The 23,527-nt window shown below is 47.2% G+C and overlaps 1 protein-coding gene across 6 annotated transcripts in view; it reads right to left on the bottom strand.

Annotated features, from left to right (window-relative positions):
- Positions 1 to 23,527, bottom strand: part of kdm1a (lysine (K)-specific demethylase 1a) — a 118,791-nt gene that overhangs the window by 5,124 nt on the left and 90,140 nt on the right. For 4 of the 6 annotated variants that reach the window (XM_072500905.1, XM_072500906.1, XM_072500901.1 and 1 more), the window contains exon 20: positions 21,524 to 21,670. In XM_072500905.1, the coding sequence (XP_072357006.1) occupies positions 21,524 to 21,670 (147 nt within the window). Of the gene's footprint in view, positions 1 to 713; positions 3,948 to 21,523; positions 21,671 to 23,527 lie in introns of those variants that run through there. The other 2 variants (XM_072500903.1, XM_072500904.1) reach the window with 1 other exon arrangement.

Raw genomic sequence — 23,527 nt, 5'->3', positions numbered from 1 at the left:
CTGTTGGGATGAAGGGCAACCTCCCTACCCTGTGCCTTGGCGTGGCGGGGGGACCTGTTGGAATTCTTGACTCGAGAAGGTTACATTTGAACTGAAGGGAAGGATGGAGGCGTTCTCCAATTCATGAGCGTCATTCATTATGCACTTTCAAGAATTGGATAACATTGAAAATTACAACATTAGTGGGGTGGGGGGGGGGGGGGGAAAGAGAGAGAGAGAGAGAGGAGAGAACTGTATGTGTTAATGGTGACTATGGGTGATTCTTGATTCCTTTTTGTTATTTGTTTATGTTAACATGTGGGCAGGTGTTTGGGGGTTGGTGGGAGGATGGGATTGTTGTTGTTGGATTTGGGGATTGACTTATATTTGTTACTGCTTATTGTTGGTGGGTGTAAATTTGGGAGAAAATGTGAAAAAGGAGAATAAAAATGTTTGAAACAAAAATCTTTAGGTTGTGGGTGTGAGACCCACACAGACATGAGGAGAATGTGCAAACTCCACAAGGAAGTGTCCCGGGTCCTCGGCACCATGAGGCAGCAGTGCTAACCACTGCATCCTTTTATTACTAGTTCTATCCCAAATAATTGTTTCTGGAAGCTTGTCCACCACTGATATTAAAGTGACTGGGCTGTAATTGTTAGGGCTAGCTACCTTTGCAGCCCCTTTTGAACAAAACACCAAGTAAATCAAATAAATCACAACTCAAAAACCCATACATTCGACTTTTTATTTAAAATATATTTGTGGCCTTACACAAGGTGTAGTCTTAGCACACTGATGACAAAAAGTGCAAAATCTTCTAGAATTTAGCAAACAAGGTGCCTTTTTCTTTTAAACACCTTTCTTTGCATGCCAAAATATAAATCTGACAAGCCAATAAAAATTACATTGCTTTTCCACTGTTTAAAATGTGTATAAAATGAAAAGTCCAATTGGCATTTCATGCATATCTGTGGACCAGCTGTTAATTCTAATGGAAAGTCAGTTAAGTGTACTTTAGTTCAGAAACTGTCCTTGTAATTCAATCAATCTACATCATCATTTTTACAACCAGTAAAAAGCATAACATAATTTGCTTTGACTGTAGACACTAGGGTTGACAACATTAAATGTCAATAATTCACAGTAAAATTCTTGGCACACTAAAGAGATACAATAAGGGAAACCATTGGTAGAGTGGTTCAAATGAAAGCTTTAGGTACTATGGTGAACTAATCTTCAGCTAGGTTGTCAAGTGAGGACCGCCACCTCAGGAAATACGAACTTGCAATTGTATAGCACCTTTCACAACCGTAAGAAGTCCCAAAGCACTGTAGAGCCAATGAAGTACTTTTGAAGTGTTGTCTTTGGATGCACGTTACTAAAACCATCACAACAATGGGAATACAGGAAATTAGAGGAACATGTCTTAAAAACCCGTAGGGTACAGCATAACAAACTTAGTGATTCATTTGTCACTCACTCAAATTGTCCTTGAAATCAGTCATTAAGTCTGCAATACAGCCGCCGCTTTAAAAAGCTGCTCACACCACTCAGAATTTTAACACTCTTAATGACGGTGCTCCTTCCACTTTCATTTTTCCGCTGATAGGGACATTTGTTGCCCATCACCAATTGCTCTTGAGAGCAGTTAAGAGTCAACCACCTTGCTGTAGGTCTGGAGGTCTTTATGACATTTGCTGACAGATTCATGGTCACCATTACCAAGACTAGCTTTCAATTCTAGATTTTTAAAATAAATTTAATTTATTCATGGACTTCAAATTCCACCAGCTGTTCTGGTGGGACTTGAACTCATGTCCCCAGAGCACTAGTAGTAGCACTAGTTCAGTGACATTACCACTAAGACATTGTCTCCCCAATTCATTCATTCGTTTTCAGCCCAAAGGCACTCTATGTGAGACCCGTAGCTGCATAATAAACTAAAGAGTTCAGCTATCTGAAGTGTTGCAAGTGTTGTACTGGACTAGCAACCCAGAGGTAGAGTTCAAATCCCACCTGAGCAATAAATCTGAAAAGAAAAATGCAGGAATCAGCAGGTCAGGTAGCATCTGACATGATGAGTATTTTCAAGCATCTTCTGTTTAGGTTTCAGATTTCCAGCATCTTGCATTGCCTCAGTTTTAAAGCAATAAATCTGATAGCTTTAACTATGAAATTTACTGGATTGATGCAGGAACTCACTGTTTCATTAATGTCTTTTGGCTCTACCCAGCTTGGCTTATACACAATTCTGACTATGCTATGCAGCTAGTTCTAACTGTCCTCTGACGTAGCCGAACAACTAATCCAGTTGCAAAAACAATCGCAAGGAGACTTCCCATCACCTTCTGAGCAGCAATATGTATGGTTTTCGTGGGTCATTGACATTCCAAACGCAAAACAAAGTATAGAGTACTGGCTTCAGAAAATGGTTGGAATGAAAAAAGGATGAACATTAAGAGTGCCAAGATCACGAGCTATGTAAAGCATCACATCAGCACTATTCATCATTGAGCATTCCACTAGAAGCTTGATCAAAACCAATGGAAACCCCTGCAAGTTCATAGAAATAGGTTTGACAAGTCCTATTTGACACAAGATAACCACAACCAGATCGCCACAAAAGTGGTGATCGTTAGAAGTGAATTTCACGAAGTATGGTGCAAAACGATTTGTTGGTGAGGTTGAAAGAGGGAAGGATACAGATATCTCCTTTAAGGAACAGGAATTAAATAGAAGGACAACAGGAGTTTGAAACAAAACCTTTTGTCCAGAGAACCAGTTGGAACTCTGCTCCTCCTTCCTTGTGGCATCACTGAGGGAAACGCATGATCCTATACTCCACCACACTTCTACACGTGTTGCAGTGTTCCTCAAGTGGTGGGGATACTGGCCCTTTAGAAACGTTTTGAGCAACCCTACTCCAAAGCATATGGGCCAAAAGGGAGACTGGAACTGCTACACTAAACATCAGCTAGAGGCAGTGGGGTATTTTAACAGGCTCCAAGAAATATCTTTATCATTTATACCACATTTCTAGGTAGCATTTAAGATAACAAGAATTGCAGTTGTGATAAATGCAAAGATCATTTGACATTTTCAATCTCGAGAGTGCAAAGTAACCAGAGTTAATTAGGGAACGTGGTTATAGTGAAATTCATTAAAGCAAGTTAGAATGGTCCAAAAGAATCTCCTCACAAACCTAGGTATTTCAGTGTAAGCATTTAAAAAATGATACAATTTGAACAAACTTCAATATTGAGCTACCTTGATCCATTAATAGCCCTAGTGTTTACAGTAACCACGCATTAAAACAAATGCCAATTTTATGAAAAATATTGACCATTACATCAAAAAGTTTTATTTCTGCAAATTCACTCAAAATATCCTAAAGCACATACTAGTATGGCTGGGGAAAAAACACTGTCAATAATACAATCACTCACACTCTTGCTCTCACAAACAAAAGGTCTGCTGCATTTACACAGGGGTTAATGCTACAGAGCACCCAAGGCATTAGAATGGGCCATCACATAATTTGGTCAGAAGTGTCCCCCTCCCCCCCTCCCCCCCAAGAGTAAGCTGCTCCACTTGGCTCAGTCTCATGGTCATGGTGCCCCAAAAACTTGGCAGTAATGGGGTGGAGAAAAAAAAGGAGGTTTGAAACCAGTGCATCAAGTCTACAGTGAGTCTACTGTAGGGCTGCAGTAGCTTTGTTTTACCACCGGATGAAATCGAAAAGGATGATTTCCATCATATGATCCTTTCCCCTTTATAAATTACATGCTACTGGGTTGTTGTGTCGGGATGCCAGGCGTTCCTTGTCGTTGAAGAGTATACATTGCACCCAGAAATTGATCAGCAATTCGACCGGCTTCCCTTAATCCACTCAATAAAGCGCCATGAACTGTTGCAGGGTAGTTGCGGATAGTGTGCTCTCCAGCAAAAAAGAGACGAGGAACTGGCTGTAACAAAAGGAAGAAAATGAAATCAGTTTTCCAGACAAATGTATTAAAATAGTAAACACCAACAGCAGTAGCTTATGTTTAATAAGTTTATAGCAATCCATAATTTGAAGTTTAAACAAAACAAAGTTCACTTAAGATGAACTTTATCACGTCTTCTAAAGGTGCAGAGGCTGGTTAGGAAATAATAGTACCTGCATTAGCATTAGATCGCATATTTTATATTCTGAACTTCTAGCTATAAAACCCAGCTTTCAGCTCTTTTAAAAATAAATTTAGAGTATCCAATTTATTTTTCCAAATAAGGGGCAATTTAGTGTGGCTAATTCACCTTTTCTGCACATTTTTTGGGTTGTGGGGGTGAGACTCGCACAGACATGGGGGAAATGTGCAAACTCCACACGAACAGTGACCCGGGTCGGGATCGAACCCGGATCCTCGGCGCCGCGAGGCAGCAGTGCTAACCACTGCGCCACCGTGCTGCCCAGCTTTCAGCGTTTTGGGTGGAACTTGATCACATTCCTTCTGGAAACCGCAGCATGCTGCAGGGCTTATTACAATCCACTTGGGGTGTCAAAATAAAGGAGGTTGACCAGAAAGGAATCCATGTTGACTGATATTTCCATTGTCATTATTGTACAAATGATCAAGTTGACAAATGTATTATTTTTACAGGATCGATGCAAGACCATTAGGTGCGTAATTGCCAATGTCATATTTGTTTTTAAAAAATAAATTGAGTACCCAATTCATTTTTTTCCAATTGAGGGACAATTAGCGTGGCCAATCCACCTACCCTGCACATCTTTGGGTTGTGGGGGTGAAACCCACGCAAACACGGGGAGAATGTGCAAACTCCACACGGACAGTGACCCAGTTCCGGGATCGAACCTGGGGCCTCGGCGCCGTGAGACAGCAGTGCTAACCACTGCACCACCGTGCTGCCCTGTTTTTAACATAAAAGTCATGTTTGCTTACTGACCAATATAGTGACACCTCCCCATAATCCAAAGGCTCTCTACCTAATACTGTCAGTGCCTCCCTCCATTAATGTCCTTCCTCGTAGGGCGTGTGCCGATTGTTGCGAGTTGGTGGAATCTGCTGCCTTGACTAATTTAGCACATGATGTGGAGATGCTGGCGTTGGACTGGGGTGAGCACAGTACAAAGTCTTAGAACACCAGGTTAAAGTCCAACAGGTTTGTTTCGATGTAACTAGCTTTCGGAGCGCTGCTCCTTCCTCAGGTGAATGAAGAGGTATGTTCCAGAAACATATATATATAGACAGATTCAAAGATGCCAGACAATGCTTGGAATGCGAGCATTAGCAGGTGATTAAATCTTTACAGATCCAGAGATGGGGCAACCCCAGGTTAAAGAGGTGTGAATTGTGTCAAGCCAGGACAGTTGGTAGGATTTCGCAGGCCAGATGGTGGGGGATGAATGTAATGCGACATGAATCCCAGGTCCCAGTTGAGGCCGCACTCATGTGTGCGGAACTTGGCTATAAGCTTCTGCTCGGGGATTCTGCGTTGTCGCGCGTCCTGGAGAACGCTTACCCAGAGATTAGAGGCTGAATGCCCTTGACTGTTGAAGTGTTCCCTGACTGGAAGGGAACATTCCTGCCTGGTGATTGTCGCACGATGTCCGTTCATTCGTTGTCGCAGCGTCTGCATGGTCTCGCCAATGTACCACGCTTCGGGACATCCTTTCCTGCAGCGTATGAGGTAGACAACGTTGGCCGAGTCGCACGAGTATGTACCGGGTGGTGGTCTCACGTGTAATGGTGGTATCCATGTCGATGATCTGGCACGTCTTGCAGAGATTGCCATGGCAGGGTTGTGTGGTGTCGTAGTCACTGTTCTGAAGGCTGGGTAGTTTGCTGCAAACAATGGTTTGTTTGAGGTTGCGCGGTTGTCTGAAGGCAAGTAGTGGGGGTGTGGGGATGACTTTGGCAAGATGTTCACCTTCATCGATGACGTGTTGAAGGCTGTGAAGAAGATGTCGTAGTTTCTCCGCTCCGGGAAAGTACTGGACGACGAAGGGTATTCTGTCGGTTGTGTCCCATGTTTGTCTTCTGAGGAGGTCGGTGCGGTTTTTTGCTGTGGCGCATTGGAACTGTCGATCGATGAGTCAAGCGCTATATCCCGTTCGTACGAGGGCATCTTTCAACGTCTGTAGATGTCTGTTACGCTCCTCCTCGTCTGAGCAGATCTTGTGTATACGGAGAGCTTGTCCATAGGGGATGGCTTCTTTAATGTGTTTAGGGTGGAAGCTAGAGAAGTGGAGCATAGTGAGGTTATCCGTGGGTTTGCGGTAAAGCGAAGTGCTGAGGTGACCGTCCTTGATGGAGACGAGTGTGTCCAAGAATGCAACTGATTTTGGAGAGTAGTCCATGGTGAGTCTGATGGTTGGATGGAACTTATTGATGTCATTGTGTAGTCGTTTCAGTGATTCTTCGCCGTGGGTCCAAAGGAAAAAAATGTAATTGATGTATCTGGTGTATAACGTCGGTTGAAGGTGCTGTGCGGTGAGTACGTCTTGTTCAAACTTGTGCATGAAGATGTTGGCGTATTGGGGTGCGAATGTGGTCCCCATGGCTGTTCCGTGTGTCTGGATGAAGAACTTGTTGTCGAAGGTGAAGACGTTGTGGTCCAGAATGAAGCGGATGAGTTGCAGAGTTGCGTCTGGAGATTGGCATTTGTTGGTGTTGAGTACTGAGGCTGTTGCAGCAATGCCGTCGTCATGGGGGATGCTGGTGTAGAGTGCCGAGACGTCCATTGTGACGAGGAATGTTCCTAGTTCAACTGGTCCATGGGTGCTGAGTTTCTGTAGGAAATCCGTCGTGTCGCGACAGAAGCTGGGCGTACCTTGTACGATGGGTTTCAAGATGCCCTCGATGTAGCCAGAGAGGTTCTGACACAGGGTCCCATTGCCTGAAACGATAGGACGGCCTGGTGTGTTGGCCTTGTGTATTTTCGGTAGGCAGTAGAGATCTCCAATGCGGGGAGTACGTGGGATGAGAGCACGTAGGGTGCTCTGAAGATCTGGATTCAAGGTCTTGATCAGTCTGTTAAGTTGGCGTATGTGTTCCTTGGTCGGATCTGCAGGTAACTGTCTGTAGTGTTCTTGGTTGTTCAGTTGTCGGTATACTTCTTTGCAGTAGCCCGTTCTGTTCAGTATGACAGTGGCCCCTCCTTTGTCTGCTGGTTTGATGACGATGCTGCGGTTGGTCTTGAGAGCGCGGATGGCATTGCGTTATGCTTGGGTGACATTCGGGGCTGTCTTTTGAATGCGACTGATGAATCTGGCATTGACGCGACTCCTGACGGCTTGAGCACACATGTCGAGTCTAGGGCAGCGGCCTTACGGAGGGGTCCAATTTGACTCTTTCCTCTTCGGTTGCAGCACCGCAGATCTCTCGGTCTGCTGTTCTGGTTCATTGATAGTCTGCTTGGGTTCGCTGTTGGCCTCTTGGGGTCTGTGGAAGAATTCCCGGAGCCTCATTCGCCTGATGAATTCCTCCGTGTCTGCTGCGAGACTGATGGGGTCCATTTTGGTGGTGGTGCAGAAATTGAGCCTTCTGCTGAGGACTTCGGTTTTGTCTGGTTGAAGGGTGTAGTCTGACAAGTTGACAATAGATTTCCCTGTACTGTTTTCTACTGTGGTACCGGGGGTGGCTTGGTTGCTGCTGGTGGTGATGCCGAGTTTCTCAAGCTTCCTGTTCTTGGTGTGCATATAGGTTGCATAGTATTGTTGTCTCATCTGTTTGGCGGTGTTCCGCAGCTGGTCTGCTGCATCCTGAACGCAAGTTGAGAATATGGCCTCTATCTTGGTTTCCAGGTTGCGTCGTCTGCTGTAGAGCTGCCGTACGAGGTGGTTGAGGAGTGTGAGAGAGGTGCGACGGCAGAGTCTCTCAGCGTAGTCTGTGTTGTAGGTCGACTTGAGTGGGTTTGTGATCTGTAGCCCTTTCGGGATCTTGTCTGCTTTCTTGCATCTTTGTCGAAACTTAACGTCAGTGTCTATATGCACGATCTTCCTGGAGATCCTCTCCACTTTGAGTCGGCAGTTTGCGGTGTCGATGGTAGCCATGATGTGGGGATGCCGGCGTTGGACTGGGGTGAGCACAGTAAGAAGTTTTACAACACCAGATTAAAGTCCAACAGGTTTGTTTCGATGTCACTAGCTTTCGGAGCGCTGCTCCTTCCTCAGGTGAATGAAGAGGTATGTTCCAGAAACATATATATATATATATTATATAGACAGATTCAAAGATGCCAGACAATGCTTGGAATGCGAGCAGGTGATTAAATCTTTACAGATCCAGAGATGGGGTAACCTCAGATTAAAGAGGTGTGAATTGCGTCAAGCCAGGACAATTGGTAGGATTTCGCAGGCCAGCTGGTGGGGGATGAATGTAATGCGACATGAATCCCAGGTCCCAGTTGAGGCTGCACTCATGTGTGCGGAACTTGGCTATAAGGTTCTGCTCGGCGATTCTGCGATGTCGCGCGTCCTGAAGGCCGCCTTGGAGAACGCTTACCCGGAGATCAGAGGCTGAATGCCCTTGACTGCTGAAGTGTTCCCCGACTGGAAGGGAACATTCCTGCCTGGTGATTGTCGCACGATGTCCGTTCATTCGTTGTCGCAGCGTCTGCGTGGTCTCGCCAATGTACCACGCTTCGGGACCCCCTATGGGGCAGGAGGGGATGAGGCACTTCTTGGAGGGGCTGAATTTCCCAAAGGTGGACGGGGAGCTGGTAGAAGGGCTGGGGGCCCCGATCGGGTTGGAAGAGATAGTGGAGGGTCTGAAGGCCATGCAGGTGGGTAAAGCCCCGGGGCCGGATGGGTACCTAGTGGAGTTTTATAAAAAGTTCTCTGGGATATTGGGGCCAGTGTTGATGAGGATGTTCAATGAGGCAAGGGAAAGAGGGGTGCTGCCCCCGACGATGTTACAGGCCACGATTCCGCTGATTCTGAAGCGGGACAAGAACCCGGAGCTGTGAGAGTCCTACAGGCCGACATCCCTGTTGAATGTGGATGCTAGACTTGCAGTTGCGGCTATGCGGAGCTAAGCCGCACGATTCGGCAGCTCCCGCTACCACGGACTTTCGGGCTCGCTAGAGGAGCCCCAACGGAACATTTTTTTGACTCAACCCGTGGGGAAGGGAAGAGAGAGGTCCCCCTCCAACTTCTATGAAACGGACCAGAAGCGCAACGGCCAAAGGAGTGGCACTGGAGCAACGGGAGAAGCGAGGGAAAGAAAACAAAATGGCGGCGGCCAGGGACAAGGGGAGCTGCAGGAGTTCATCAAGCGCTGCTTCGAGGAGCAGCGCGAGGAGATGCGCAAGGAGATGTTGGCGCCTATGCTTTCGGCAATTGAAGGACTCGGGATCACCCAGAAGGCCCACGAAGTTAAGATCCGGGAGGTACACAAAAGAGTCAGTCAGAACGAGGACGAGCTCGTGGGCCTGGCGGTGAGAGTGGAGCAGAACGAGGCGCTACACAAGAGGTGGGCGGGAAGACTCGAAGACCTGGAGAACAGGTCGAGGAGAAAGAATCTGCGGATCCTGGGTCTCCCTGAGGGAGTGGAGGGGGCCGATGACGGGGCATACGTGAGCACGATGCTCGAGGCGATGATGGGCATGAAGGCCCCTTCGAGGTCGCTGGAGTTGGACGGGGCACATTGGGTGCTGGCGAGGAAGCCCCAGGCAAATGAGCCGCTAAGGGCGAGGGTGGTGAGGTTTCACCGGTTCACGGACAGAGAGTGGGTCCTGAGATGGGCAAAGAAGGAGCGGAGATGTAAGTGGGACAATGCAGAGATCCGAATATACCCGGACTGGGGCACGGAGGTTGCAAAGCGGAGAGCGGGTTTCAATCGCGCCAAAGTGGCGTTGTACCGGAAAGAAGTGAAATTCGGAATGCTGCAGCCAGCGCGACTGTGGGTCACATACAAGGGCCAACATTATTACTTTGAAACGCCTGAAGAGGCGTGGACCTTTGTACAAGCCGAAAAGTTGGACTCTAACTGAGGGTTTGTGAGGGTGGGGGGGGATATTTGAGGTTTGATATGTAATGGTTGTTGTATATAGGGGCTCAATCACACGCAGGAAATGTTACATGGGCTGGGGGAGAGAGACAAGGCCGCGACAGGAGCTGCGCCAGAGGGGGTGGAGCGGGCTTTGGAAAGCGCGGGGTTTTTTCCCGCGCGCGGGAAGAAAGGCGGGAAGGGGAACAAAGGAATGCATATTGATTGGGAGACTCCCACACGGGGAGGTCAATGGGACAGCGGGGGAAGTCGGGGTAAGCAGGCGTCAGCTGACTTACGGGAGTGACATGGGGGGGGGGGAGCAAAAAAGCTAGACAGGGGTCTAGAGGGGGGGGGAAAAAGGGCTGCTGCTGCACTGGCCGAAAGGGAATGGGACACAGAAGAGGTGGTCGGGACGGGGGTCCCCCGTCTGGGGGACTGGAGGGTGAGGGAGGCATGGACACGGGACTGGCCCAGAAAAGGAGATGGCTAGTCGGCAGGGGGGGGGGGGGTATGGGAATTGAACTGGGTCAGGTTAAGAAAGGGATGGGTAGGACAGGACTGGACGTGAAGAATAGAGGGGTGGCAATATTGGTGGGAAAGCGGGTGTCATTTGAGGCCAAGACTATTGTAGTGGACAATGGAGGGCGATATGTAATGGTGAGCGGTAGGCTGCAAGGGACGTGGGTGGTGTTGGTAAACGTACACGCCCCGAACTGGGATGATGCAGGATTCATGAAGTGCATGTTGGGGTGCATTCCGGACCTGGAGATAGGAGGCCTGATAATGGGAGGGGACTTCAATACAGTGTTGGATCCAGCACTGGACCGCACCAAAGCAAGGACTGGAAAGAGGCCGGCGGCGGCCAAGGTACTTAGGGGGTTTATGGATCAGATGGGCGGAGTGGACCCATGGCGGTTTGCAAGGCCGCAGGCCAGGGAATTTTCTTTCTTCTCCCATGTACACAAAGCCTACTCCCGGATAGATTTCTTTGTTCTGGGTAGGGCGTTCATCCCGAGGGTGGAGGGGACGGAGTATTCGGCCATAGCCGTTTCGGACCATGCCCCGCACTGGGTGGAACTGGAGCTGAGAGAGGAGAGGGACCAACACCCGTTGTGGCAGCTGGATGTGGGACTGCTGGCGGACGAAGTGGTGTGTGGGAAGGTGAGGGGGTGTATCGAAAGGTACTTGGAGGCCAACGACAACGGGGAGGTGCGAGTGGGGGTGGTATGGGAGGCGTTGAAGGTGGTGATCAGGGGCGAGTTAATCTCCATTAGGGCTCATAGGGAGAAGACAGAGGGTATGGAAAGGGAGAGGTTAGTGGGGGAGATTTTGAGAGTGGACAGGAGATACGCAGAGGCCCCAGAGGAAAGATTACTTGGGGAAAGACGACGGCTACAGACGGAGTTTGACCTGTTGACCACAGGGAAGGCGGAGGCACAGTGGAGGAAAGCGCAGGGGGCGACCTACGAGTATGGGGAAAAGGCTAGTCGGATGCTGGCACACCAGCTCCGTAAGAGGATGGCAGCGAGGGAAATAGGGGGAGTCAAAGATGGAAGGGGCGCCATGGTTCGGAGTGCGACAAAAATAAACGAGGTATTTAAGGCCTTTTATGAAGAGCTGTACAGATCCCAGCCCCCAGCGGGGGAAGAGGGTATGAGACAATTCCTAGATCAACTGAGATTCCCGAGGGTGGAGGAGCAAGAGGTGGCTGGTTTGGGGGCACCAATTGGGTTGGAGGAGCTGAGCAAGGGTTTGGGGAGTATGCAGGTGGGGAAGGCCCCGGGACCGGACGGATTCCCGGTGGAGTTCTACAGGAAGTACGTAGACATGTTGGCCCCGCTACTGGTGAGGACCTTTAATGAGGCAAGAGAGGAGGGGACCCTGCCCCCGACAATTTCTTTGATCCTAAAGCGGGACAAGGACCCACTGCAATGTGGATCGTACAGGCCGATCGCGCTCCTCAATGTGGATGCAAAGTTGCTGGCAAAAGCGCTGGCCACGAGGATCGAGGACTGTGTCCCGGGGGTGATCCATGAAGGCCAGACGGGATTCGTAAAGGGCAGGCAATTAAACACTGAAGTCCGGCGGCTCTTAAACGTGATGACAATGCCATCGGAGGAGGGAGAGGCGGAGATAGTGGCAGCTATGGACGCAGAGAAGGCCTTTGACCGAGTCGAGTGGGAGTACCTCTGGGAGGTGCTGCGTAGGTTTGGGTTCGGGGGAGGGTTTATCAGTTGGGTTAAGCTCCTTTACAGAGCCCCGATGGCGAGTGTCGTGACAAACCGGCGGAGGTTGGAATACTTTCGACTGTACCGAGGGACGAGGCAGGGGTGCCCCCTGTCCCCCCCATTGTTCGCATTGGCGATCGAACCCGCGGCCATGTCATTGAGGGAGTCTAATAAATGGAGGGGGGTTGTCCGAGGGGGAGAAGAGCATCGGGTGTCGCTATATGCGGATGACCTGTTGCTATACGTGGCGGATCCAATGGAGGGGATGGTGGAGGTCATGCAGACTCTAAGGGAGTTTGGGGAGTTTTTGGGCTATAAGCTCAATGTAGGTAAGAATGTGCTCTTTGTATTACAGGCGGGGGACCAAGAAAGAGGGATAGGGGACCTACCGCTGAGAGGGCGGAGGGGAGCTTTCGGTATCTGGGGATCCAGATAGCCAGGAGTTGGGGGACCCTACATAAACTGAATCTGACGAGGTTGGTGGAGCAAATGGAGGAGGATTTCAAAAGATGGGACATGTTACCGCTCTCGCTGGCGGGTAGAGTGCAGTTGGTCAAAATGGTGGTCCTTCCGAGGTTTCTGTTTGTGTTTCAGTGCCTTCCCATCGTGATCACGAAGGCCTTTTTTAAGAGAGTAGGTAGGAGTCTTATGGGGTTTGTGTGGGCGAATAAGACCCCAAGAGTAAGGAGCGGGTTCCTGGAACGCAGTAGGGACCGAGGAGAGTTGGCGCTGCCAAACCTGGGGAGCTACGACTGGGCAGCAAATGTGGCGATGATCTGCAAGTGGGTTATGGAGGGAGAGGGGGCGGCATGGAATTGGATGGAGATGGCGTCCTGTAAAGGAACGAGCCTGGGGGCGTTGGTGACGGCACCGCTGCCGCTCTCGCTGACAAGGTATACCACGAGCCCGCTAAGGATCTGGGGCCAGTGGAGACGGCACCGGGGTGCAATGGGAGCATCGGTATGGTCCCCGATCAGGGGTAACCACCGGTTTGTCCCGGGGAAGATGGACGGGGGTTCCAGAGCTGGCATCGGGTGGGGATTGGAAGAATGGGGGACCTGTTCATCAACGGGACGTTTGCGAGCCAAGGGGCACTGTAGGAGAAGTTCAAGTTACCCCCGGGAAATGCCTTTAGATATATGCAGGCGAGGGCTTTTGTGAGGAGACAGGTGAGGGAATTCCCGTTGCTCCCGGCACAAGAAGTTCAAGACAGGGTGATCTCAGGGGTATGGGTCAGGGAGGGGAAGGTGTCGGAAATACACCAAGAGATGAAAGAAGAGGGGGAAGCGCTAGTGGAAGAGTTGAAGGGTAAATGGGAGGAGGAGCTGGGGGAGGAGATCAAGGAAGGTGTGGGCTGATGCCCTGGGTAAGATTAATTCCTCCTCCTCGTGTGCCAGGCTCAGCCTGATACAATTTAAGGTGGTTCACAAGAGCGCACTTGACGGGGGCGAGGTTGAGTAGGTTCTTTGGGGTAGAGGACAGATGTGGAAGGTGCTCAGGGAGCCCGGCGAACCATGTCTATATGCTTTGGTCATGCCCGGCACTGGAGGGGTTCTGGAGAGGAGTGGCGGGAGCAATATCTCAGGTGGTGAAAGTCCGGGTCAAGCCAGGCTGGGGCTAGCAATATTTGGAGTAGTGGATGAACCTGGAGTGCAGGAGGCGAAAGAGGCTGGCATTCTGGCCTTTGCGCGTCCCTAGTAGCCCGGCGAAGGATCTTGCTAATGTGGAAGGAGGCGAAGCCCCCCAGCCTGGAGGCCTGGATAAATTATATGGCTGGGTTCATAAAGTTGGAGAGGATTAAGTTCGCCTTGAGAGGGTCTGCGCAGGGGTTCCACAGGCGGTGGCAACCGTTCCTAGACTATCTCGCGGAGCGTTAGAGGAAGGTCGGTCAGCAGTAGCAGCAACCTTGGAGGGGGGGGGGGGGGAGTGAGATAACATAGAAAATACAGCACAGAACAGGCCCTTCGGCCCACGATGTTGTGCCGAACATGAAGGGTTGGGGAAACTGGCACGTATGGGAGAGGGCCAGTGTACAAAGCTGTGTAAATATATCATTTTGCCATGTATATATCTTGCTCGGCGCGATTTCTCGTTTTTTTTTGTTACAGGGGGGGGTTATTGTTTGTAAGGGAGAAAAATTGTGTTTAAAAATCTTTAATAAATATCTTTTTTTAAAAAAAAGAATGTGGATGCTAAATTGGTGGCCAAAATTTTGTCCTCCAGGATTGAGGATTGTGTTCCGGACGTTATTGGGGAGGACCAGACGGGGTTTGTTAAGGGTAGGCAGTTGGTGGTCAATGTAAGAAGGCTGTTAAATGTGATCTTGATGCCCCCCGTAGGTAGGGAAGTGGAGGTAGTGATCGCAATGGATGCAGAAAAGGCTTTTGATCGGGTAGAATGGGATTATCTGTGGGAGGTACTGGGACGGTTCGGATTTGTGCGGGGCTTTATTGATTGGGTCAGGTTGCTGTATCAGGCTCCTGTGGCAAGCGTATGGACGAATAGGACAACATCGGACTATTTTAGACTGCACCGGGGGATGAGACAGGGATGCCCCCTCTCCCCACTGTTGTTCGCGCTAGCTATAGAGCCGGTGGCAGTTGCTCCGAGAGCCTCGTGGGGCTGGTCTGGGGGGTGGAGCAGAGTCTTGCTCTATGCAGACAACCTGCTTCTGTGTGTATCGGACCCAATAGAGGGGATGGAAGAAATCATGAGGATTCTAGGGGAATTTGGCCGGCTTTCGGGGTATAAACTAAATAAGGGGAAAAGTGAGATGTTTGTGGTCCAGGCGAGGGGACAGGAGAGGCGATTGGGGGAGCTGCCGTTTAGATTAGTAGGGGGAAGCTTTAGGTACCTGGGCATTCAAGTGGCGCGGGAATGGGACCGGCTGCATAAATTAAATCTGGCCCGACCTGTCGACCAAATGAAGGACAATGTTCGGAGATGGGACGCGCTTCCGTTGTCACTGGCTGGGAGGGTGAAGATGACGGTGCTCCCGAGATTCCTGTTTGTATTTCAGTGTCTCCCCATCTTTATTCCGCTGTCCTTTTTTAAACAGGTCAACAAAGTGATCACTGGCTTCGTTTGGGCAGGCAAGACCCTGTGAGTAAGGAAGGTAATACTTGAGCGGAGTCGGGGGGAGGGCGGGCTGGCGCTGCCAAATTTTAGTAACTATTACTGGGCGACGAATATAGCCATGATCAGGAAGTGGATGTGCGGGGGGGGGGGGGGGGCACCGGCACGGTACTCCACCAGCCCCGTGGTGGTGGCGGCCCTGGGAGTCTGAGGGCAATGGAGGAGACATGTGGGAGCAGATGGAACATCGTTCTGGTCCCCAATCTGTAATAATCACTGGTATGGCAGAGAGCGGGGATTGAGAGGATGGGGGATATGTTTATAGAGGGGAGCTTTCCGAGTTTGGGTTGGCGAGGGGAAACAAATTCAGCTATCTGCAGGTGCGGGACTTCCTATATAAGCAGGTGTCAAACTTCCCACTCCTACCACCAAGGGGGATTCAGGACAGGGTAGTTTCCAGAGGGTGGGTAGGAGAGGGGAGCGTCTCTGACATTTATAAGGAACTTATGGGGCCAGAAGAGATACAGACTGAGGAGCTGAAGCGCAAGTGGGAAGAGGAGTTAGGAGGAGAGATAGAGGATGGTCTCTGGGCGGACGCGTTTAGTAGAGTCAACGCGTCCACAACATGTGCCAGGCTCAGCCTGATACAATTCCAGGTCGTTCATCGGGCTCGCATGACAGTGGCCCGGCTGAGCAGATTCTTTGGGGTGGAAGACAAGTGTGCAAAATGTGTGGGAGGGCCAGCGAACCATGTCCACATTTTCTGGACATGTCCGAAGCTTAGGGGATTTTGGCAGGAGTTTGCAGATGTCACGTCCACGGTGTTAAAAACAAGGCTGGCGCTGAGTCCAGAGGTGGCGATTTTCGGGGTGTCGGAAGACCCGGGAATCCAGGAGAAAGAGGCAGACGCTCTAGCCTTTGTTTCCCTGGTAGCCCTGAGACGGATACTATTAGCTTGGAGGGACTCCAAGCCCCCGAAGTCGGAGACCTGTCTGTCGGACATGGCTAGTTTTCTCTATTTGAAGAGAATCAAGACGCCTTGAGAGAGTCACTGTTAGTGTTTGCCCAGAGGTGGCAACCGTTCGTCGACTTCTTCGTGGAAAATTAATCGTCAGCAGAAGGGGGGGGGGGGGGGGTTAGTTTAGCTTAGAGTAGGGGGTTAATAAAGGTGGGACCTGTAAGAAAGGGAGACGGCTTTTGCACTATGTTTATAGTTTCATGTACATTGTTTATTTTGTTGTTGTTACAATACCAAAAATACCTCAATAAAATGTTTAATAAAAAAAAATAAGGGGGTCAGGGGTTATGGGGAGAAGGCAGGAGAATGGGGATGAAAAAGTATCAGCCATGATTGAATGGCAGAGCAGACTCGATGGACCAAGTGGCCTAATTCTGTTCCTATGCCTTATGGTCTTATTCTGTTCAGAGAGAAGTCCTCAAACAGAAGTATGAGCCCACGCAGGATAAGAATCAGTACACAATTTAATCTTTTAATCTTGTGCAATCCAGTTCTCTTTATTTAATTGCTGATGCATCAAAAGACTTTGCCAGGTGAAAACATTGGACAGAATCAGTAAGGATGGCATAGACTTATAAAACTGTCATTCTTATAACCCTACAATTGTCTTCTGGGGCATGTGTGTTTAATCAGTATTTTGCAACAGAGGGTAGTTTATAGCTAATCAGTCATAATGTGCCTCTTCCCGCCATATCCTGCTGCCACATGTCCTCTTGCCAATTTCCAACTTTGCTCAAGTAGCCAGCACTCCCCATTTCCTGCAATCTCTTCCTACAGCTTAGCAGCTGCAAGATGCAAAAAGAGAATATATGTGTTGTAGAGAGAGAAAAAAGGAGAAAGGAGTAAAGTAAGACAAGCAATATGAGGGGGGGGGGGAAAGAGAGAGAAATGGTCAAAATAAGTGGAGGGCAGATAAATATATATATATATATAATTATTTTTCTAACAGAAGTGAAAGGGGAGTAGGGAGAATATGTGGGGCTAAAGAGAGCATGTGGGAGAGAAGCAAGACAGCTAGCCTGCGCTCACGCGCAGGGAGAGAGAGGCAATGATCATAACGCAAGTTTTGCAAACATTTGTGTGTTATTGCAAAGAAAGATTTTAAACATATTTCTTTTGCTTCTTCACAAGATCTGGAGTGCTGTCAATTTTTCTCAAACTTTCTAGATGGGGACAGGCACTCTAACAACATTTGTTGCTCCCCAGCAAAAATAATTCAAAGACTGTGAATTCTGACAAAAGTATGGCTTTTCATTTGGGATATCAGCAAATAAATTTCCCCCAATCTCCAAGAATGACTTACATTTAAAAACTCAACCAAAAGGAAAAACACATGCTAAACAGCAGATTCCTAGTATAGGAGGGAATCAAGCAGCACACAGGTGCAGAGAACGGAAATGAGGGGAGCTAAAGAGAACATGGGAAAACATTGATGGGTAACATTAAAAAGGATCAATTAAAGTATTTTATAAAAATATAAACATAAAAAGGACGGTGAATAAAGATTAAAGGAGATGATCTTGTAGAAGCAGAGGACAGGACTGAGGTATTAAATGTGTGCTTTTCTGGCAAGGCCAACATGTTACCCATCCCCGATTGCCCTTGGCAAGGTGGTGCTGTGCCACATTCTTGAACGTGGTACACCCAAACAGGGTTATGAAGGGAGTTCCATGTTTTTTGACCCTGCGACAGAGAAAGAACAGCGATATTGTTCAGAGTCAGGGTGGTTTGTGTGATGGAGGGCAATTTGCAGGTGGCGGTATTTCCACGAGCCTGCTGCTCTCATCCTTCTAGATGGTAGAGGTCACAGGTTTGGAAGGCGCTATTGGAGTAGCCTTGATGAGTTGCAGCACTATAGATAGTTCGCACTGCTGCCACTGTGCACCGCGATGCAGAGATTGAATCTTTAAGGTGGTGGTCAAGCAGGCTGCTTTATCCTGGATAGTGTCGCTTCTTGAGCGTTTTTGGAGCCGCACTTATCCAGGTAATTGGAGACTAGATGGTGGACAGGCTTTGGGGAGTCAGGAGGGGAGTTACTCACTGCAGAATTCCCAGCCTTTGACCTGCTCTTGTAGCCACAGTATGGCTAGTTCAATTTCTGGTCGATAGTGTGCCCTAGGGGATTGATGATGGGGATTTGCCGATGGTAATGTCATTGAATGTCAAGAAGAGATTCTCCTTGTAGGACATGGTCACCGCCTGGCACAAATGCCATTCCAATGGTGCAGCAAGAGGGAGTAGACGACAAACTGGATAGGATAAAAATAGTAAGAGGTCTTACAGCACCAGGTTAAAGTCCAACAGGTTTGTTTCAAATCACTATCTTTCGAAGCACAGGTCCTTCCTCAGGATTCACTTGAGGAAGGAGCTGTGCTCCGAAAGCTAGTGATTCAAAACAACCCTGTTGGACTTTAACCTGGTGTTGTAAAACTTCTTACTGTGCCCACCCCAGTCCTACGCCGGCATCTGCACATCAAGGATAAAAATAGAGGAGGTACTTCTGCAGAGTTGAACATGTGAAACCTTGTTCAATAAAGCAGAGAGAGATAAACCAGCAAGTGCAGGTTAGTCAACTAAACATATACATTCTCTATATATGCCCAATTTTAACTGGATTCCGTACCTTACACGAGTCATAAACCACCTTTCTCGACTTAATTCTAATCCTATTCCCTTAATTATTTAGGGAGCTCCAAGTATAGATTTTGCTCGCACAATTGAAACCCAAGGGATTAAAAGGCAACGGTAGAATGGATACAAAATTGATTAAGAGACAGAAAGCAGTGCCGAATGGTAGCTTTTTCAGACTGGCAAGATATATACAGTGATATCCCCTCGAGTCAACATTAGGACCATAGTTCTTTTTGGTGTATAGGGCACAATCTCAAACTGTGCTGATGACACAAAACTCAGAAATTAGCATACAATGAGGAAAATGGTGGCAGACTACTACAGGCGGAAATGGACACACTGGTCAAATAAACAAACATGGCAGATGAATTTTAATGCAGAGAAGTGCGAAGCAATGAAATTTGAAAAGGACAAAGAAGTGAGACAATACAAACTAAATGGCACAACTTGACAAAACACACCGTCTCTTAGTTGTTTCCTTTTCAACTTGCCTCATCCCTTTCATAACCAGTCAACTCCACACTATCCTTCCACTTGTGTTAAGATGACATGACACATTGACAAGACTGTGAAAGCAGCATACAGGGCCTTTGATTTTATAAATAGATGTGTAAATAACAAAAAAAGGAAGTTAGAAACACTTTTTAAGTAACATGCCATTAATGAACTAGAACACACTGCCTGAAAGGGTGGTGGAAGCAGGTTCATTAGCGACTTTCAAAAATCTGCAGGACTACGGGGAAATTGCAAGGGAGTGGGACTACTGAATAGCCCTTTTAAAAGCGCAAAGAATCAAATGACACCCTCTGTGCTCTATGATTTAGATTAAGCAGGCACAGAATATCCTTTAAGGATTACCTGCAAACTGAATATTCCTTTTGAAATAACTGTGCAGCTTGACGTTAGTGCCTTCCACACGTCTGGACGGCATGTACAGCTAGACAACATACTTGTCAATTTAGCTGCAAACTCTTGACAAAACACATTCCCATCTCTTAGCTGCTTCCTTTTCAACTTGCCTCATCCCTTTCATAACCACTCAACTCCACACTATCCTCCCACTTGTCAAGAAAGTAGGTCACACACAGCTCCCCATAGCTTCTGCCACAAACTATGCTCACACTTGCATCAGGCAAACTGGCATTTCTGCTTTCCATAGTATATAGCCGCTGAATACAAGTTGCATCTCTTCATTACAAACTGAAAAACACTATCGCAACTGATTGAAGTCACACACTTTGCAGCTGACTGCTCGGCAGATATAAACTTTTTATTTATTGCAATAACTTGAATTTTCTGCCTTCAAGTAGGTTCTGGGTTCACTAGATTGATCTGGGTATGGATTTTCTTACGAGGAGAGGTTGAGTAGGTTGGGCTGTACTCATTAGAGTTTAGAAGAATGCAAGGCGACCATATTGACTTATAGGAGGCTCAGAGTAGATGCTGAGAGGTTGTGGGAGTGTCTAAGTCCAGAGGGCATAATCTCAGAGTAATACGTCGCACATTTAAAGTAGATATGAGGAATTTCTTCGCAGAGGGTAGTTTTTAAAAATTCATTCATGGGAATGTGGGCATCGCAGGTTGTGCCAGCATTTATTGCCATCAACCACATTGCCATGGGTCTGGAGTCACATGTAGGCCAGACCAGGTAAGGACGGCAGATTTCTTTCCTTAAAAGGACATTAGGGAACAAGATGAGTTTTTACAACAATCGACAATGGTCATCATTAGACGTTTTAATTCCAGATTTTTACTGAATTCAAATTTCACCATCTGCAGTGGTGGGATTTGAACCTGGGACCCCAGAGTACTCTGGGTCTCTGGGTTACTAGTTCAGTGACTGCCACTACACCACCACCACCTCCCCTGTGGAATTCTTTACCACAAAGAGCTAGAGAGGCTGGTTCGATAAGTATGTTCAAGGCTGATAATAGACAGATTTTTAATCAGTAAGAGAATCAAGGGTTATGAGAATAAGGCAGGTAAGTGGAGTTGAGGATCATCAGATGAGTCATGATCTCGATGTGCTGAACGACCTACTTCTCTGCCTCTGTCTTATGTGGTTCATTTAAGAGTTTATATAGAAGATTTCAGAATTAGACGACTTGCGCCAGGAATATCATCAGTAAAGAGCCAACATTGATGACAACATATCCTGCATTGCAAACTGACTTACTGCATTCATATCTGTATGCTACAACAAAAATTGCATTTTATTGTCTAGTGTACATCCCAAGGCAATTGTTTTAATTCATAGCCCCAAATATGCTTCACTGTCAACCATGATAAACGTGGTACTCCGCCAGTTATATTTTATTGTGGATGGACATTTTTAAATAGATCACTGGCAGCTTTCCATTGGACAAAACAACAATTTCATCCCTCCTTCCAATATTCTTTATTGAAATCCTACTGACATTGAGATATTGCGATAGTGATGCAGCAAGTTCATGTCTCAGATACTGATACATTGCAAATAAATAAGTCGACAATATTAGGAGCAAAAATTTAATATCTCCAGTAATCAAAATGCACATTTCGTCTCAAGCTAATTATTTCACTGTAAAACTGCCGAAGTCGAATTAGAATTTTACCTGAGGAGCACCAGGGATGCTGGGGCCTGGGGTCACTGGTTGCGCCATTAGATCGTAATCATTACCAGAAGAGCCAGCAGCCACATAGGAGTAGGAGCCACGTGCCCATGGATCGGCTCGCCAGCGAGTGACAACAGTTTCCTTCGGCTGCAAGGACAAAGAAAAGTAATCAATTAAGTAACAAACTACCTTTCCACTTCAGAACTAAGGATTATTCAGTGGTTGCGTCTTACGGCCATTCCTCAAGAACATTAATTGAAGCATTCTTTAGAAATTCAATCTTCAAAAATTCCAACTGATCATACAATACTATGAATGGAGAGGGGATGAAAGAGAAGTGAATTTCATGCAAACAATAAAGATGGACTGGGAAATAAACGTTTTATTCCTTTGGGACTTCACCTTCTTGTATATTTTTGATCCCCCCCCCCCCCCCCCCCCCCCCCCCTTTTGGACAGGTTTGTCCCACCAGAATAACAGCTTCATATATTTAAGGTCAACCTTGCCTTCCGAATATAGTTGATGGCAACCCAACCAGCCCTCTCCACAGCTGCCAAGGAACGCTTGCTCCAAATTTGTTTAATTATGAAGCAGACAAGTGTGGCATAGCATATATTTGCCACTGTACATTTCAGTTATTAAAGTTGCTAAACACGCAGAACATCTCAAGGGTAATATATTATGAGCAGTCCTTATTAATTAGCCAAAACATCAGGTTGACCTGGTTACAGGAATCAGAGGATAACAGCAACACATGCTACAAATGGTAACCATGAATAAATTTGATGTGTGATATTTGGCACTGTATGCAAGGGTGAATTTCACAGTCATTCAGAAAGCTGAAAGAAAATAAATCAGCCAAGGAATCGCATACAAGTTTAATTGAAAGCTTTAAAAATAACACAAATACATATCATCAATAATGATGCCAGGGTGATATTATTCTATAAAAAACTTCAATAAAACTTAAAATAGCAATTTAAGAATGACATGTTTTACACACTATTCAAAGTCCTGGTGATGTGCTTTTCATACACATCATTAAAATGTAGAGAATTTTTATATTTTGCTTCAACACACAGCTACATGTCTGAAAATGTCAGGATGGGGAGAAAAATGTTCGACTTGCATTATTCTAGAGAATGGAAGTTATTGCGTGGAAAGAACCATGGTTGTACTAGCACTGGGGACAGAGCAGAGGAGATTATCTGAATAGACAATTCCAGGGATCTGCAAGGAGAGAGTTGTGTTTGGCAGCAGGAGATAAAGGGAGGAAGATGCTGTAGTCTGGGGCACATCAGCAATGGATGCTATAACATTGATATTAAGGGTGGTCTCAGGAGAACGAGGTACCACGCTACTGCTAGACTATATCAGCCATGTTTTAATTTGTAGCACTTTCATAAGGTTACAGATTTGAGCCTCTTTGCACAGAATTGAGCACAACATCTAGACTAACACTTAATTGTATAGTACTGATGGGAGTACTTTTTAAAAAAAAAAACAGCGACTGTAAAATCAACCCAACCTGCATAGCTTTGGATTGTGGGAGGAAAACGGAGCACCCAGAGGAAACCCACACAGACACGAGGAGAATGTGCAAACTCCAGTTACCCGAGGCCGGAATTGAATCCGGGTCCCTGGCGCTGTGAGGCAGGAGAGCTAACCGTGTCCCACCCCACACACACTGTTTTGCATTGTCAACCTCATCTGGAATTCAATTCCATGCTATATGCATGGCTGTACATTTTACAGAATGCATTTGTTTTTTAGCATCACTGAACCTTCATGATGTTGCAGCATTCAAATCAGTGTTCTTCAGTCTATGTAGAACATTTCTATGAAATATAAATCAGTCTTTGTGCAACTTCTGGAACAGTGCAGAAAAAACTGTACTCCTGGCGCGCAGGGTAAGTGGACTGGCCACGCTAAATTGCAAAACAAATTTGAAAAACTATTCCTTGAATAACATATGCCCTGTTGACTTTTGAAAAGAGGATGACC

The sequence above is a fragment of the Scyliorhinus torazame genome, chromosome 1 (genome assembly GCF_047496885.1).
Source record: "Scyliorhinus torazame isolate Kashiwa2021f chromosome 1, sScyTor2.1, whole genome shotgun sequence".
NCBI lineage: Eukaryota > Metazoa > Chordata > Chondrichthyes > Carcharhiniformes > Scyliorhinidae > Scyliorhinus > Scyliorhinus torazame.
The sequence above is the reverse complement of the archived record's forward strand: the minus strand, read 5'-3'. Positions and strand labels throughout refer to the sequence as shown.